General features: G+C 35.2%; 2 protein-coding genes across 2 annotated transcripts; both read right to left on the bottom strand.

Annotated features, from left to right (window-relative positions):
- Window positions 1-1873: 1873 nt before the first annotated feature.
- LOC114719227 (aspartic proteinase CDR1) lies at window positions 1874-8523 on the bottom strand. The gene is made up of 12 exons (XM_028904693.1): window positions 8126-8523; window positions 7932-8052; window positions 6771-7198; window positions 6506-6662; window positions 5405-5487; window positions 5220-5316; window positions 5039-5111; window positions 4475-4684; window positions 4168-4292; window positions 3839-3940; window positions 3671-3768; window positions 1874-2332 (listed from the first exon to the last, which is right to left on the bottom strand). Exons 1-12 carry the CDS (start codon window positions 8410-8412, stop codon window positions 2161-2163), a joined length of 1953 nt encoding a protein of 650 aa, XP_028760526.1. The 5' UTR covers window positions 8413-8523; the 3' UTR covers window positions 1874-2160.
- A 4503-nt stretch (window positions 8524-13026) lies between these two features.
- LOC114719210 (FRIGIDA-like protein 3) lies at window positions 13027-16156 on the bottom strand. The gene is made up of 4 exons (XM_028904664.1): window positions 16016-16156; window positions 14216-15257; window positions 13820-13989; window positions 13027-13701 (listed from the first exon to the last, which is right to left on the bottom strand). The coding sequence occupies exons 2-4, from the start codon at window positions 15225-15227 to the stop codon at window positions 13213-13215; spliced, it is 1671 nt and encodes a 556-aa protein (XP_028760497.1). The 5' UTR covers window positions 15228-15257; window positions 16016-16156; the 3' UTR covers window positions 13027-13212.
- Between the last annotated feature and the right edge of the window lie 127 nt (window positions 16157-16283).

Here is a 16283-nt window from a genome sequence, read left to right as displayed (position 1 = left end):
TTTCTCAAGTCTTAGCCCCCAAGATTAGGCAATGTGTAGCTGTGTGTTTCGCTTTTTCTCATATGTGATGTGAAATCTAAAAACTCTCAAAAACTGACATGTTATTATTAATCATAAATAATATAATGTATCATAAATTTAGAAGGAAAATTAAGTAAATAATAGAAAAGTGCATGTTGAATTTAAAAAATAAATAAATAAGTCATGCTTGATTATTCTTCTAATAATTTTTACTATTTAAAATATGTCAAAATCATCTATTTATAAGATTAATGTCTGTCAGATCAGGAGTATTTATATTTTTTGAGATTCAAATTTGTGTTTTTTTTTCTTTATGAGAATAATACTATTTACCATCTCATGGGAATATTGATATTTTTATTTTGGGAGGAGTGCACTGTTGGTTTCTTAACTTTATATGAAATTTGAGCTTCACTCGTTAAGTTTATAGAGTGCTTTTTATTAAAAAAAAAGGCTTACAGTATAATTTTATATTTTAACAAAGAATTATCAAATAATGATATTTTAATTCAATATTTATTATAGCTAAATTTAGTATGTCAGCATTTAGGAATGTTTTGACAATATTTAAAATAATAATCTCAACTTTTATGTTATGAGACTAAGGTTAAAAATTAAATTAAGATATTAAATTCAGATAATAGACTTAAATCTTATATAAAATTAAAAATTAAATATATACTTTAGTAATTTTTCTAGGAAAATTGAAAAAAAATACTCATTAAAAATTTTATTAGTAAGAAAAACATAATATATTTTTAGATACAGAAAGTATTAATACTCCATAAATTTTGTTAAGTGCGAAGTAAGGTCATTCCTGCGATTTTTTTTTTTTAAAACTTTTCCCCAATTTTCTCCTTTTGTTCTTGTCTATTTCTCCAATTCTTAATATATTAACTGATTAAAAAGTTAATGTTAATCCTATATGCAAGATCTATTTCACATGTTATCAATTTTTCTCAAATTAACCCTATCAATATTCCTCAAATAATAATCAAGTGGAAGAGGAAAAAATTAAAAAAGATGTTGAGTGTTTTAGGAAAAAAATACCATATTAACTAACTTAACTAACATTCTTAATTTACTCAAATTAGTTCATTAAGTCTTATTTTAAGGATCAGACGAGTATATAATTAAATATAATTAAAATGAGGTGACGGGAATAACCTCAGATCTCCGATTCTTCCGGGCATGGTTTTTTGTTAATTTCCCCCATTTATACGACAAAGAAAGCATCGTGGAGCAATTAGGAGGGCTGCCCCTTAGATCTCCTTCCATTGTGTGCTCCGTCAGAAACAACGGACTTTGATGACTGCAAAGAGGAGGGTCGGACGGAAAGGCACCGCGAAGTCAGTTTGGTAGTACCAAGGTGTGTACGCTCTATATGAGAAACAACCTTCCAGGCATATCTGCAAATTACTTTTGCAGGTTTAATCCTAAACACAACCTTAATTTATTTTATTTTTTATATTTATCAATTTTTTAAAATTAATTTTAATTTATTTAATTTATAAATTGATATATAATCTAATACTATCGCCGATCCCTTGTATAAAATTTAACTTGTAATTCAACTATAAATTAGATTCTATATTAATAAAAGGAAAAGTATTACAGAGGTATTTCAAAAGAACCATACCAATTTTATTAGTAAAACACCTCATAACTTCTTATTAGAATCATTGTGACGTGTCCATATCCCTACTTCTCGTCAGTCTAGTTATCCTTTATTTTATTTCAAATTTTTGATAAACTTAGCCAACCTATTTTTGTAGACTGAACCCATACGACAGCCCGCGGACCGCAGTACAGAATAAGAATATGGAAACAGACGGAGCAAGAATACAAGTCCGCTAAGAAAGCAACAGCTCAATATAAATGCAAATTAAAACAAAAAGAAATCCTGTATATTACAATATTCACAAACAAGATCGTCTTCACTGATGACACTATATCAGAAGATTCTTTCTGTACCAATAATAGGCTTTGATGATGGCTACTAGAAATCCTGGGAACTGCGGTTTCTCAGAAAAATCTTTGATCTGATGAATGGCGATGGCTCCATAAGCTGTCCTTGTTTGAGAAGTTGAATGTGAGAATGACACTATCCAGGCAAAACACCAAGAACATAAATATAGCTCACAATGGCTGGAGTTCCTGCTCCGGAACGGCCTCATCAACAGGCTTGTATGAGTGCAAGGTTTGCTGTCTGCTTTTCCAAATCAAGAACATTGCAGAAGCTAATAATCCAAGAAGCAATGAAAGCATAGCAGCCAAAGCCAGCACCATATAATATTGCTGCCACCAAGTCCTGGATCATTTTTAGGTAAGTGAAAATATTAAGTTACTTTCCATAGGCCTGACCTATATTCAGTAAAGCTAAGCCCAAGGATTTTGTAGGTAGAATTATCAACAAAATCTGCAACTACGATAAGTATATAGAGAAATAACAATAGCTAACAGCTGCAAATATAAGGCTAAGGGTACCATAAACCCTAAACCCTAAATCCTAAATCCTAAGCAGATCAAAGGCTAGGGAGGCAGTTTTCTATCATCAAAATATTTCTTATTCAAATTATGTGTTCGGCTAAGCAAAGAACTTAAGTACATTGATATTCCCATATAATTACACTCGGCTTTCTCTCCCAACTACCCGCAAGTCATGACACACAAAATCTGAAAATATACATACCAGACAACTATGTCAGAAAATACACATTAGTAAATACATTTTTAAATACATGTTTAATAATAATGAAGATAACAGACATTTAAAATGTCTAGCATGTATTAGAAAATTGTGAAATCACACAAGTATCAAGAATTTTATGCTAAGTTAGAATTGTGGGGGGTGTCAATCGGGATTCACATTCCAAAGACATGGCTACTTTCTTCAAATGTCTAATGCTTCATGGCTCCGCCATTATCTCCATTACTTTTTCCATAATTACGGATATGATCTCATGTTTTATGTTCTTTCCAAAGGCAACTACTCAGACCTAATGCAAAAGCTTGGCTATTAATAAAGAAAACTAAAAATTATAAGTGTGATGCTAAAAGATCATGTTTCAGCCAAGCAAACATTCAGCAACGCATCAAACAATGCGTAAGATTTAGTGATTTTTACAATTGGACGTGCGAAGGAGCACATAATACAGAGAGCCTCAAAAACTTGGTTATGAGTTTTTTAAAATTACTACTTGGGAAATTAGGCTTCAACCAGTCTGGATGTGTTATATGATAATAATAATAATAAAATGTAAAAGCTCGATGACAGTTAGGGATTGACTCAGCTGTTATATACCTGACTTAGGCCTACAAATAGGATACCGCTTCAATTGTATTCAATCAGATTACGATGTGAATGATATGCAGTACCCCGTCCTAGCTTCTCTCAACCTTTCTCTGTTTTTCTTTCTCTCTACCCTCTCGGTCTCTCTTTTCCTCCCTCTCCCTGTCTCTCTTCTATTTCCCTCTATTCCCTCTTTTTCCCCTTTCTCTCTCATGTCCTAATTATATTCTCCCATCAGGATGTGTGACATGATGCAACTCAGTATTACAAGCATCATATATGATAGCAGGAAAAAAGAAAGAGGAATATAATTTTCCACCTACGTGTTTTTTAATATAAAATAAAATAAAATGTTACCGTTTTGGTGGAGCCTCAGCATTCCAATCAACCAATTTATAGCTTCCAAAGGTGCTGGGGAGTTGCAAGTGGTGTTTAGTAAGCCGAGCAATTATACTCTGTCACATAAAAAAGTCAGTGGTAAATGAACAATCTTCACACAAATGCAAATGCACATCGTCCACTTACCATTGCAGTTGTGTTAGAAATGTAATCAGCAGATGCGCCTGGCATTATAGCCCAGCTACAGAGGGAACCGTTACCAATAGAAGTCAAATTCATCAAGTGAACCTGTGAATATTCATTCAAGAAAGTTGTTACTCTAAAGTAACTATGAAGATCAACTGAAAGGCTAACCTATAGTTTTTGGGGTATATTGGGAGTTGCCCCAAGATGAATCAAGGAAATCTACCCAGTTCTCACCCACCCACCTCAACAATAAAAAGCCTGAAAACGTATAGTTGGAGCAACAACTATGCAACCTAAGGGCTCCCAAAATTTAGTGACCATTTTCTAACCTGTGAAGTATTAACATCCAAGTCATGGGCTATGAGTTCAGCCAGTTCTGTAATATGAGGCATCATATCCGAGTAGCTAATGTTAAATGAAATAACAAATGTCACTCGTGTAATTTGGAGCCCACCTGTGACACATCAGCAAGCATATAACTTAATGAGATCATACTAGTTTCTTTAAAAAATAATATCAACGGCAGACTAAGTTTATAACAAATGAAACACACATATTGCAACATCTCGTCCTTGTGAAAACACTATGTGTCAATACATAGTTAAATTTATGCTGGAGATCAGTAGTTTCTAATACCTGGATGTGAGTCATGTTGTGATGTTGATGGAGCAGCAACTGGAGGTTCTGATGCTTCAGTTATATTTGTTCCTTCTGAATTTGGGGGCATTGGTGGCGGGGCACCAGATATTTGCAATCTTTCCCACAACTCAGAACAATTAGTTCTCCAGAAACCAACTTTTGTATGCTCACGATCATATGTTACGAGAATGTTACGGACAATGATACCTTAATCAATAACAAATGTCAATAGGTCTGATGCCATCTGGCACGCAGAACGCTAGATATGGAAAGGGAAAGGAAATCTAAACAAAATGAGCAGTGACCTTTACGCCTCCATAAGAAGAAAATGTAATTAAAAAGGGGCGTCCGCTAGTGAATAATGACCACAAGGATATGAGAAACTTAATATATCACGTTCTTTGTATATTACAAATGGATTCCCTTTCCAAATGAGTACCAAACTGGCCCTGAATATTTCAGCGACTTAAGCTAGCTATCTAACATAACAAGAAATACCATTTTTTCCACTTGAGGGTAAAGCATGAAATGGCAAAATGTTCATGCAAGCAAATAAAATACCTCCCAAAAGAGTAGTTGGATCCTTCCCGTTCTGAAAAATCCCAAGACAGTATGCTCCTCGCACCTTTGAATGCTTGATAAACAATAGCAACATGAAAAGCATCAGTCAGAAAACATTCAATAAACTATAGCAAGAGACTTTGAATTCAGTTAAAGCTAATGATCTTTATAGAAAACATACCCGGAACAGGTAATTTTCAGGCGACAGGGACAGTTTGGCACCATTTCCAAATACCATGTCCACTGTGGGAAAGCTTTTGGAGAGTTCAGAGACAGCGCTGAAATACAATTAGACTTTAAATGTTAATTAAATTAAACTTCAACAGTAGAGTGTCGGTTCAATCTTTAATTTAGCTACAGACATACTTTCCAGCACCAGAAAAACATATATCATGGTAATTGGGATCAGGGCCATTGATTTGCTTCAAGGAGTGTAGTTCTTTCTTAATCTGCAAACAAAGAAACACATAATCAGAATCATTGGCACTATGAACTTGACATAGAAAAGTATACATGATAGAACCACCTCTGTGAAAAGAAATACAGAAAATCTTAATTTGCGAGAATTAGCAACAAGAAAATCTATCAAGGCTTTCTAGAAGGGAAAGATACCGAGAACTGGTGGTTACAAGCACATAAATTTTATATTTATCTAATGCTCCAAATTGCATATTTTTAGAAGAAACAGAACCATTTTTTTTGCCAATGGAAACAAAGCTGGTCCTAAACAAGTCATTTTACATAAATATGGTAAGCAGAAATTCATTATCTTTGCTATACATACATATGACTAACCTGCACCCCACTAGACTTTTTTAATCACGAATTAGTTAAGGCAGCTCCACAGAAATGAAGACTGAAAATTGGCTAAATTACAGATTTGTCTGTATTGATCATGAAGAATATTGTTAAAGTGCCATTGCAGACTATCCTATTTTGCTTCGTCATGGTTGACTTGAAAGATTGCAATGCTTTCTGATAAGGAATTCATTGAACGAAGTCTAAGAGCCCAAAACAATGAAGCAGCACAGAAAGGAGCACCTTCAAAGTATTTAGAAATCATAGCGCGCTCAAATATCCTTAAGCAGCAAGGCATCAAAATTTTGGAACAGTCTGAAATATTATCTGATTTTATTCAGTTTTACATGCAATGGATTTTACTATTATGTTGAAATTTTATAAACAATGTACCAGTGTATCATAGGTGACAGAACTTGCCAAATATATCTGGAGAACAATTCAAGGTGCGCACACACGTGCACGCTCCAACTACATTTGCAACTTAGCAAGGCTAGCATCATTATAGCTACAATATATTGAGTATAATTTTTGTACTACAGAAATGAATTACCAACATCAAATAGAAGGTCACAATGGGGAAAACGACTTAAAATGTATAGACAACGTAAGGTGAACCTCAGAATGCAATTTGCAACAACTATTTATAAATTACTCCAATGGACTTACAGCATTTTTGAATGCATGAAATGCTGCTTCTGGTAGGTATGCATAAGTTGTACCACTATCCAAGACAGTCCCATGCTTTCCATCAAAAACTGATGGTTTTAGAGGTAGTCGCTTTCCAGCAACATGTATCTCCTTCAAATTGATATTGTAATATGGACTGTTGCCATCCCGAAACTAGAGTAAATGTGTGAGATCAATCAAATGCATTTCTCAAGAAAATGCATGACATCTCATATCCATATGGAAGGAAACATAATGGACATACCTGCGCCCGGGATCAGAATATGCAAAAACCATGCCTGATGGGGGAGATATGCCACCAAGAACCATTGCACCCCCACCAAGATCCATTCCACCATAACATAATGAGAAAGAATCACCGATTACATTTTTCTCAACCAGTTGATCAACGATACTGAGATCTCCACGGCCCAAACCAATGATGCCATCAGCATGCTGACTATAAAGATCACCAGTCTCAGCATTTTCACAGCCAAAAACAGCACGTTGGGGGGTAAGGTCACTCTGGTTTCCAAAAGCGATGACATCCTCACCAAGGACGCCACTGCTAGTGCTCATTTCAGCATATTGTCTCTCATAAACACACCGCATCCTGCTATCATCACAGTTGCAACTTGATGAGCATTTGACAGGTTGATAGGTGCTTGACAAGTCTGGCTGGAATTTCGGATCCTGATAAAATAAAACAGGACAAACATATTCAAACTACTTAAGATAAATTAAATGACTAATGCAAGCAAAGTTTCAAGAAGTGGCAAATAAAATCATTGCTTGAATCTTTGTTTTAAAATAAATGTAATGAATAATGATATTCGAAATCACATTGGAACATGAGAGGCTTGATTAGTCCTTAACACCAATTCGAAGGTATGCGTTTGTATGAGTAAAATGAGAAGGAGGAACAAGCAAAAATGCATCTACGGTCATATTCTTATTTCTAGTCACCCCCATGAATTTCTATCATCCAATTTCCGCCTCTCCGTTTTCACTCCTACAAAGCACACACAGCGCACAACCACAGTCGAAAGCTAAATTATCCTTTAATTTCCTTAGATAGGCAATCCTCATAAACATGACTCATGATATAGGTCTTCTACACAAGATCACCTCTTTAGTTGATTTTGATATATACTAAGGAGACCCCCAAGCACTTGTGCCAGATATTCAAAGCCAAGGAACTTCATGTAATTTTATAAGAATTTAACATATTATTAATACGCAAAGCGAAGTAAGAAGGGCTTAATATTCTACATCTGTGGTCTGGAGAGGGGAAAAAAAAGGGTCTTACTTTCGTCATGTAAATTGATGATTTTTTGCAGGAATACTGTTAAGGATTCATTTGAACGAAGCAGGAGGACCAAATTAAAATTATACATCAACTAAATGTAAGTGTAAAGAAATTAACCTGGTGCCTGCCACAGTGTTCGCAAGAAGAGCACGGAACGTACGTCACAGTACTCCCCGTATCAACAATAAGGGCAAACCTCTGCGGAGGAGTCCCGATCCATAGTCTCGTAGTATAGTACCTACACCCGAATTCCCAATAAGATTGACAGAAAACTTTCACGTAGGGATAAGTATTGAGACCAAAAAAAATACCCATGGAGAAGAAGATCGTCATAGAGCCTCATGCGAGCGTTTGAATGGCGATGGGACTCGGCGGATCTCTGGAGTTTGCGATGGGGATTGACGGCGGATACGGAGGAATCAGGATCAGAGCGATAGAGCGGCAATATCATGGCAGGTCGAGAACCTTTGTGGCGATTCTGCGAGAGTAAAATGTCACCGGCATCGCCGGAGACGGCAAGCGCGATCCAAGGACCGAATTCCGTAAGGCATAGGAATAAGCAGACGGCGGATACGAGCTGAGTCCATTCCCGTGACATGAGTCACTGGCTCGGTCTGGCTCAACGTAATCGAATCCAACCGAGCAAAGCTCCGCACAGTAACGTAGTAGATCAGAACGAAAAAGGAAGAGAATTTGATAAAGATAATAATAAAGGAATATTCAGAAGCAATCTCGTTAAGATAGGCAAGGTGGGAACAGAAGGACAGAAGTTTTAAGTCAGCGGGTGCTTGTCTTAATGACCGAAGAGTTGACGACGCTAACTCATTTGCCTTCTTGGTTTTCTTTTGGGGGCAAAACAAAAAAAAAAAGCAAAAAACAAAAAACGAACGAACAAAACGAGGCAAACACAAAATGAGAACGAAATTTCCTAGACGGGGACACTTGAACGGAAAATTTAATTGAGCTGAAAAAATTTTCCAAAAAAAGAATTTAACTAATTTCAGTGTGAAACAGGTTGAATTTTTGCTTGAAGTAAAAGAAAGCGGCTATCAAATAAAAAGAAAAAAAAAACGGAAAGCCAGTTGGAGGCGAGAAGAGGGAAACTGCAAAACGTGCAATGATACGCCCAGCTTGTCCATATGTATTTTACGCTTCAAAATCACTTCAGTTTGTTATTCAAAAAAATCACTTCAGTTTAATTCCCCATCACTTTAACATCTGTTTTTAAAAAAAAATTGCAGGCATTAAAAAAGCTTTATATGGGCATCGAATCATAATTCATAGAGACATTCTTCATTTAAAAAAATGATATTTGGAAAGTATTAAAGAGTTATATTTACTAAGTATAGTATTTTAGAAAGCTACTATTATTATGGTTACCTTTGTTAATGGAGGATCCCACAAAAAAAAATTAAAATTATTAAACTTTAAATAAAAAATTCTTATAAAAATGCATTGTTATTTGTAAATCAAGTTTTGTCAAAATCCATTGAAATGTGAAAATTAAACCTAATTTAAAATTTAATAATTTTAAATTTCTTTTCATGAATTCTTCTTTTTTGTTAATAAGTAATTCTAGTTTAGGTTAGCATACTAACTATTCTGTGGGCTGCCTTGCATGGTGTGCTTCTTCAATTCCCTCTGTGGAAATCCATGTGATCTGACTTTTCAACCCCTTGTTTATTAAAGAAGAAAATCAGCATTGTTAGGCAAGATTTTCTTTTTAACTGTACTGTACTTTTCTCCTGTTTGACTTGACTCTCTGGTCCCCTAGGGTCTAGAGATATACACTCTTCGGCTTTTATTGTTATGAAAATTTGTTATCAACCAAAAAAATTTATAATTTTTCTTTAATTGTTGAAAAAAATGATGTTTAATTAAATTTTATGGAGGGTTTTATTAAGAAACATAACAAACGGAATCAAAGAAAGAAAGGAAAAAATTGATATCATGCGTATAAAACGAATATTTTGCAATTGCATGATGCAAAACAAAACCTCCTAAAATTTTTGTGAGTACTGTTGTGATTTCCAAGAAAATGGATTGGAGTCCATGCTTCTTAAAAATGACGGGATAAATATTGAAAAGTTAAGGGAGTATATAAAATAAAAGAGCAAGTATACAAGTACTCCTCCGGTCCTAATTATAAGACCCAATTGACTTATTTGAGGAGATTAAGAAAGTAAGTTAAGTTGGTTATTTATAATAAATAAGTGTTATCATTCCTAAAATATCCTTACTAATTAAGTATATTGGCTAAAACTATCATCATTAGAAGGATTATCTTGGAAAAAATGCATAAATATAAGAGACAAAATGGATTGGGGTCTTATAATTAGGACCAAATAAAAAGTCAAATGGGGTCTTATAATAAGGACCGGAGGAGTATTATTTATATTCCTGTAGTACTTTTCTGGTCCTTAATATAAGACCCATTTAACTAATTTGATTAGATTAAGGAAGTTAGGTAGCTTAGTTAATTATAAGAAAAGTGACACGTTTTTCCTAAAACACCATAATCATCTTTCTTAATACCTCATCTCCCTCTTTTACTTGATTATGGTTGAGGGAGTATCCATAGGGGTAATTTAGAGAAAATTAATAAATATGAAAAATGGATCTTACATTTAAGACCAAAACCAATTAAAAAATTAGATCCTATATTAAGGACCGAAGGAGTAGTTTTTACTTTTTACAATGGTTATATTTCCATGTGAGTTGTTGAAACCTAACTATAACCATAATTTATTTGCGTGTTAAAACTTCTTACTTCTCAAATCAACTTACAATTTAAAACTTGAATTTGATCAGAAACAACTGTTAGTCTGTTACTATAATTCCTGCCTTTTATTTAGATTCCAATACATATGGTTAATATCATTATATTATTAGCTTGTATACATTGATTAATCGATGCATTTATGTTGTTGAGGTGGTGCTTATGTTAGTGTTTTGCAATGTGTTTCTATTTTTGGACCCTGAGCCTCCAATTTGATCCTGACACAAGATCAGTTGATGGTTCTGTCTTTCTTTTTTTTTGGCCTGATAATGGTCTTGTCATTTCATTTAAAAAAATTGACTTTCATTATAATAAAAAAATAGTTATAGCCCTCAAGATCAAAAAAAGAAAGTCAAAAAGTCGGTCCAAATATCTTTGTTCAGATTAACGAACAAGAAATATCTTTTCTCAATACCCAAAACATGTCAAAATTTCGGCTTTAGTTGCCATAAAACACATAAACAAGAAAATGACTTAAAATTCACTAAGTCAGAACATATCAAAACATTACATATGGACGTGGCCGGCAACCCTTTCAACTCATAATTGGTTTGGAATCACGATTTTAAGTATTTATAAGCATATTTTATATAAGGCAATACAAAATTTCTCTTACATACTTATATCAAATTTTATAAATTATGATTAAAAAATTATTTATAAGTCATTCTAAATGCAATCTTAAATTTTGTGACATGTGGACTTTGATTTCTCAACCGTTTACAATGCTACCAAAAAAAATAGCATAGTTAGTTGCGCTTTTTCTAACTGCTCTATTTCTCCCTTCAACATGATTCTTTAATTTACATTCCGGAGACGTGTGAGATGAAATTAGGACGGTAAACATATACTCCTCCGATACTTAATGTAAGATTTAACTGAAAAGTTAATATTGATCCTATATATAAGATTTATTTTATATGTTTATTAACTTTTTTCAAATTAACCATATTGATATTCTTTCAATAATAATCAAGTAAGAGAAATAGAGAGGAAATTAAGGAAGATGTTTAGGGTGTTTTAAAAGAAATACATTATACTACTTCTGGTCCTTAATATAAGACCCCATTTGATTTTTAGTTTGATTCCAATTATAAGACCCCAATCTATTTTGTCTCTCATATTTATGTATTTTTTTCCAAGATAGCCCTTCTAATAATGATAGTTCTAGCCAATACACTTAATTAGCAAGGATATTTTAGGAATGACAATATTTATTTATTACAAATAACTAACTTAACTTACTTCTTTAATCTCTTCGAATTAGTCAACTGGGTCTTATAATTAGAATCGGAGGTAGTATTAACTAACTCAACTAACATTCTTAATATACTCAAATTAGTTAATTAAGTCCTACATTAAAAATTGAAAAGGGAAGAACACTGCTGTTTTTGCAGGATAAAAAACTTTTTAAGAAGCTTTTGAATTTTGTTGTGATTCCTAAATATTTTAAGAAAATGAAGTTCGTACTTCTTAAAAGTGACCGGATAAAAATTGAGAAGTCAAGGGACTATGAAATAGATATGTTCAATGCTTGGCTTCCTTGAAGGTGTTGGGACTCGGGCAATGGTGTGGACTCTGGAATAGCAATAGCGTCTTTTGAAAACACATTGCTTTCATTTTATTTTGATCTTCGACAATCTTGTGTTGAATTAAACTTCTCTCTATTAAAATTATCAGCGAAACCTGACTATTTGATGAAGAAAAGGTGAAACCAAGAGAGACCTCCGAGTTTTGATCGAAGAAATATTATGCAATTCTGAATTAAGGTCGTCGAATTTGTTAAGAGTATAAATAGAAAATACATCTTAAGATTTTCCCAAAACCATCAAGAGAGGGCTTTGTGTGACTAGAGATAGATGGCTCGGCCTTGAAAAATGGCTATGGAACTTGTGGAGGTATAATTAGGGAAAGCCTGGAGCTCGGTTGACAGGTTGTGCCACAAAACTGGTATATTTTCCGCCTGCAATAACAAAAGTCCTGGGATCGTTGAAGGATTGGAACTTAGCTGGTTTAGTGGTATCAAGAAAATGGAGGTCTTCAGTGATTGTACAGAAGCAATTAATATTATCAGAAGAAACAAACACTTAACTCATCCGTATGAACACATCATCATTCAAGAAGCAGTGAAGAACTGAATATCATAAACGAGACTATCGATTTTAGGAACAGAGAAATCAACTGTATAGCTAACTCATTAGGTCGGAAAAGTCATGACATCACTGAAGATTTTTGTATATTTGATCATACCACCTTTCTGTATAGAGGTAGTGAATGATGAAAGATAGTACCCCATCCTTGGTCCTTATATAAATTTTGAATCATTAACATATGCTTTCCACTTGGAGAGTGGAACACGTAGAGCGATCAAATGCTAATCCAAGATTGTGGTCTCCACTTTCAACTTTATTATATTATATGGGCATAATGAAGTTACCACAAGAGTATAAATAAAAGCACAGGCCCATAAAATATTCTTCCTACGCAAATAAACATTAGAAACCCAGAAAAAAGACAATCAGAGCACAGAAGGCGCACTGCCAAAAGAAGTTACTCAACTCAAAGGCTCAAATGTACATCTCTCCAGGCCTTCCTTCCTACAATGCTCAAAACTGGAAATTACATATATGGTTGGTGTGATGATTGGAGACTACTACTACCACCCATGTAGCTACCATAATTAGAAGGAGCAGCAACCCTATCATCACGATGATAAAAGGGCAATCTTTGGTCATTTACCTGCTGCGGGTATATGGTTTGGCCAGGAACTTGATAATCATATGTAATAGCGCTTGCATGAGGGTACCTGTCTGGAATCCCTGGATATGGTCCTCTAACAGGGGGAGGCTGCCTAGCCATAGTGGAAGAAGCGGTGGCACCACCACCAACTGATGGACGGAATGCAAAATATCCTCCATTTGTCCTTGGCTTCTTCGGTTGCTGACGTTTGCCAGGTTCTCCAGTTCTCTTTCTATCTGTCTTAAGCTTATCTAGTTGAGCAACTCTCCTCTGAAGAGGATCAAGTGGGTAGTCAGACTCAAGCTTGTACTCTTCAACGCACTTGATTACAGCTTTGAGGGCTGCAAGCTCTTGAGCATTAGCATCATTCTGCAATAAATGACAAATTCCAATTAACTCTTATCACAAGCAATTAGGGACAAGAGTTAAGAGAGAACTTCAGACAATCACTTGATTACTTTAAACTACAATTGACCATCAAAGCTACCTTCTCACCAGCAACGCTGCCTCCAACCTTTCCTTGTGAATTTCTCCGTAGGTCCTTAAGATAAGCCTTTAAAAGGGGTACAGGGGCAAATCTCTCGTTAAGCAGGAAGGCCTGAATAAAATGTACAGCTGCGATTTGTTTCCCATCATTGATTAGTAATTCCACAATATCTGCATAAAATATAACGGGGGGAAATCAACATATGACAATCGTATTACCTCTTAGCATGTAAAATTTTATCAAAAGCAGCATATGTGCCCGTGTCTATGCTTTTTCAGGTTACCTAACTTCCTACGTTACTCTAGATAAAACTAGTCATCTATTGTCAAGGACGGCACTGATGGGACAGTCCTTCATTGCAGACTTCACAGGCCAGTTAATTGAATGAACACCAACCTGGCACTTTGTGAGTTAACCCAAGAGAACGGCAGAGCTCAGGAGCCTGCCTGTGTTGAGCAGCTGCAAGAACAAGCTTGCAGAGTTCTTCTTCATCAAACCCTGAGGCAATCTTAAAAGTCGAGAGGAGCTGCAAGAATGCCTCTGCCTCCAATGAATTTCCATTGGCAGCATAAGTGCCTGCTCTAGCCAACTTAGGCCTCCACTCATCAGCAATTGCCTTGGCTTGCTGCTTGGTTTCAGGGCTCAGAAGGTGATCAGTATCTGATTCAGCCCTTGCCAACAAGGTGGCGAAGGCTTCCATAAGTATAACACAGGATTTGCGCATGCCCTGAAGGGCAGCATCCATTTTATCTCCTAGTTGGGTAGTTTCATTAGTGGGGTAAAACCCCTCCAGTGAATCCAGCACCAAGTCGGCTGGTTCAGTTGCACTTTCAAGTGCAATAGACAGTTCTTCACGAAAGACAGAAATGTTTTTTTTACTCTCCACAGTATAATTCAGAAGACCTTTTGCATCCATTTGCTCACAAAAATGTGTCAGCTCTGGACGTGGCTTAACCTCATTTGCACCCAATTTATAAGGAAAATCATCCTCTTGGGAGTTTTCATCACCAAAAGAGCTTCTTACCTTGTTATCTTCGTTCTCCCCTTCATCTACAGACTCCAAGGATGTTGCCTGGTGATTTGCACAAGCCTCTACAATGGCAGCAACAGCAGCATCTTTTAGCTCCTGCACCCGATCTAAAAGGTCTTGTTCTTTAGAAGCAACCTCTTCCTCTCTCTCTGCAAGCTGGGTATGCACTTCTAGTTTCTTCTTTTCATAATCTCTCCCCTTAGCCTCAAGCTCTTCAAGTTTCTTCTTCAATGCAGACTCAAGATCAAGGAAATGTTGCTTAATTTCATCCCACTGAATGTTATTCTCAAAAGCGTCCTTGCGAGCTTCTAGTTCAAGAAATGCATGACCAAGCTGCTCTATCAGCAATGATGCCTCATTGTCGTTGCCTTGCTCCATGTCAGCATTTATCAAATGTGGCCAGCAGAACTTAAAGACAAGTTCAATTTAATGGTTAGATCTATAAAAAATGATGATGTTTCCACGAGACTAGCAATAATTTCTGATGAATTCACGTAAAGAAAAACCTTGCAATTTAAATAGAAAGGATAATCAAGTGTTCCTCTTCAGCATTGATTTTTTTTTAATGAGTTACATCATTCTCCATTGTAGCCTTGCGTTTAATATAACATATTTATTTAGTTCCAGGAATTATCAGTTGAAGGGTATCTACCTAACAGTCTGCATATTCGCGGTGCCGATTGAACATAAGTTTTTCGAATCTGATTGCCAATTTTAGTCTATCCGATGTAATTATTCTACCCATATAAGTCAGTATATAAAATAAACTATAGAGTACATTCATAAGGAAAGAAAAGCAAACGATGTTGAAAAAGAATCGAAACAATTAACTTATAATTAAAATATATATAATTTCATAATTAATACATAAACACAAGCTCCGACAGTAAAACTAATTTATCTCAAGCTTTCTTGCAGCCCAAACAGAACGCACCCAATTACATCCGTGGTTCCGATAATTTTCATTCACCAGACATCATAAAGTGTTACAGTTTCTTTTTTTGCAGAAGCAAACAAATCCACATCGAGCACGGGGCAAAAAAGCAAACAAACCAACAAACTGATGAACACTCTGAAACTGCAGCATCACAAGAAAAGAAATGGGACGGGAAAAGCTTGTTAATGGAATAATGGAGGGGAGCAAATTTTAGGATAGAAAAACATACCTCGACCACAGTCAGCTATCACACAACATCAAAACCCTAGACGGCCATTGAAACCGAGGCTCAGGGATCCGAAAGGGTTCAAAATTGAGAGTTGCAATGTCAAAGGATCTCTTGCCACACAATAGAACCAACCTCCAGAATTCAGTTCATCTCGGATGCCTTTCTCCGGTTAAACGAATATAATAACTGTAAAATTAATTCACAAAAAAAAAAGTACCAGGTTTTTTTTTCCTTTTGCCCACAAAAAAAAAAAAGAGACTATTCGTTA

The sequence above is a fragment of the Neltuma alba genome, unplaced genomic scaffold, assembly GCF_004799145.2.
Source record: "Neltuma alba isolate B1F8T4 unplaced genomic scaffold, ASM479914v2 tig00011899_pilon, whole genome shotgun sequence".
In the NCBI taxonomy this organism is placed as follows: Eukaryota; Viridiplantae; Streptophyta; class Magnoliopsida; order Fabales; family Fabaceae; genus Neltuma; species Neltuma alba.
Note: the sequence above shows the minus strand (reverse complement) of the source record. Positions and strands in the feature narration are given on the sequence as shown.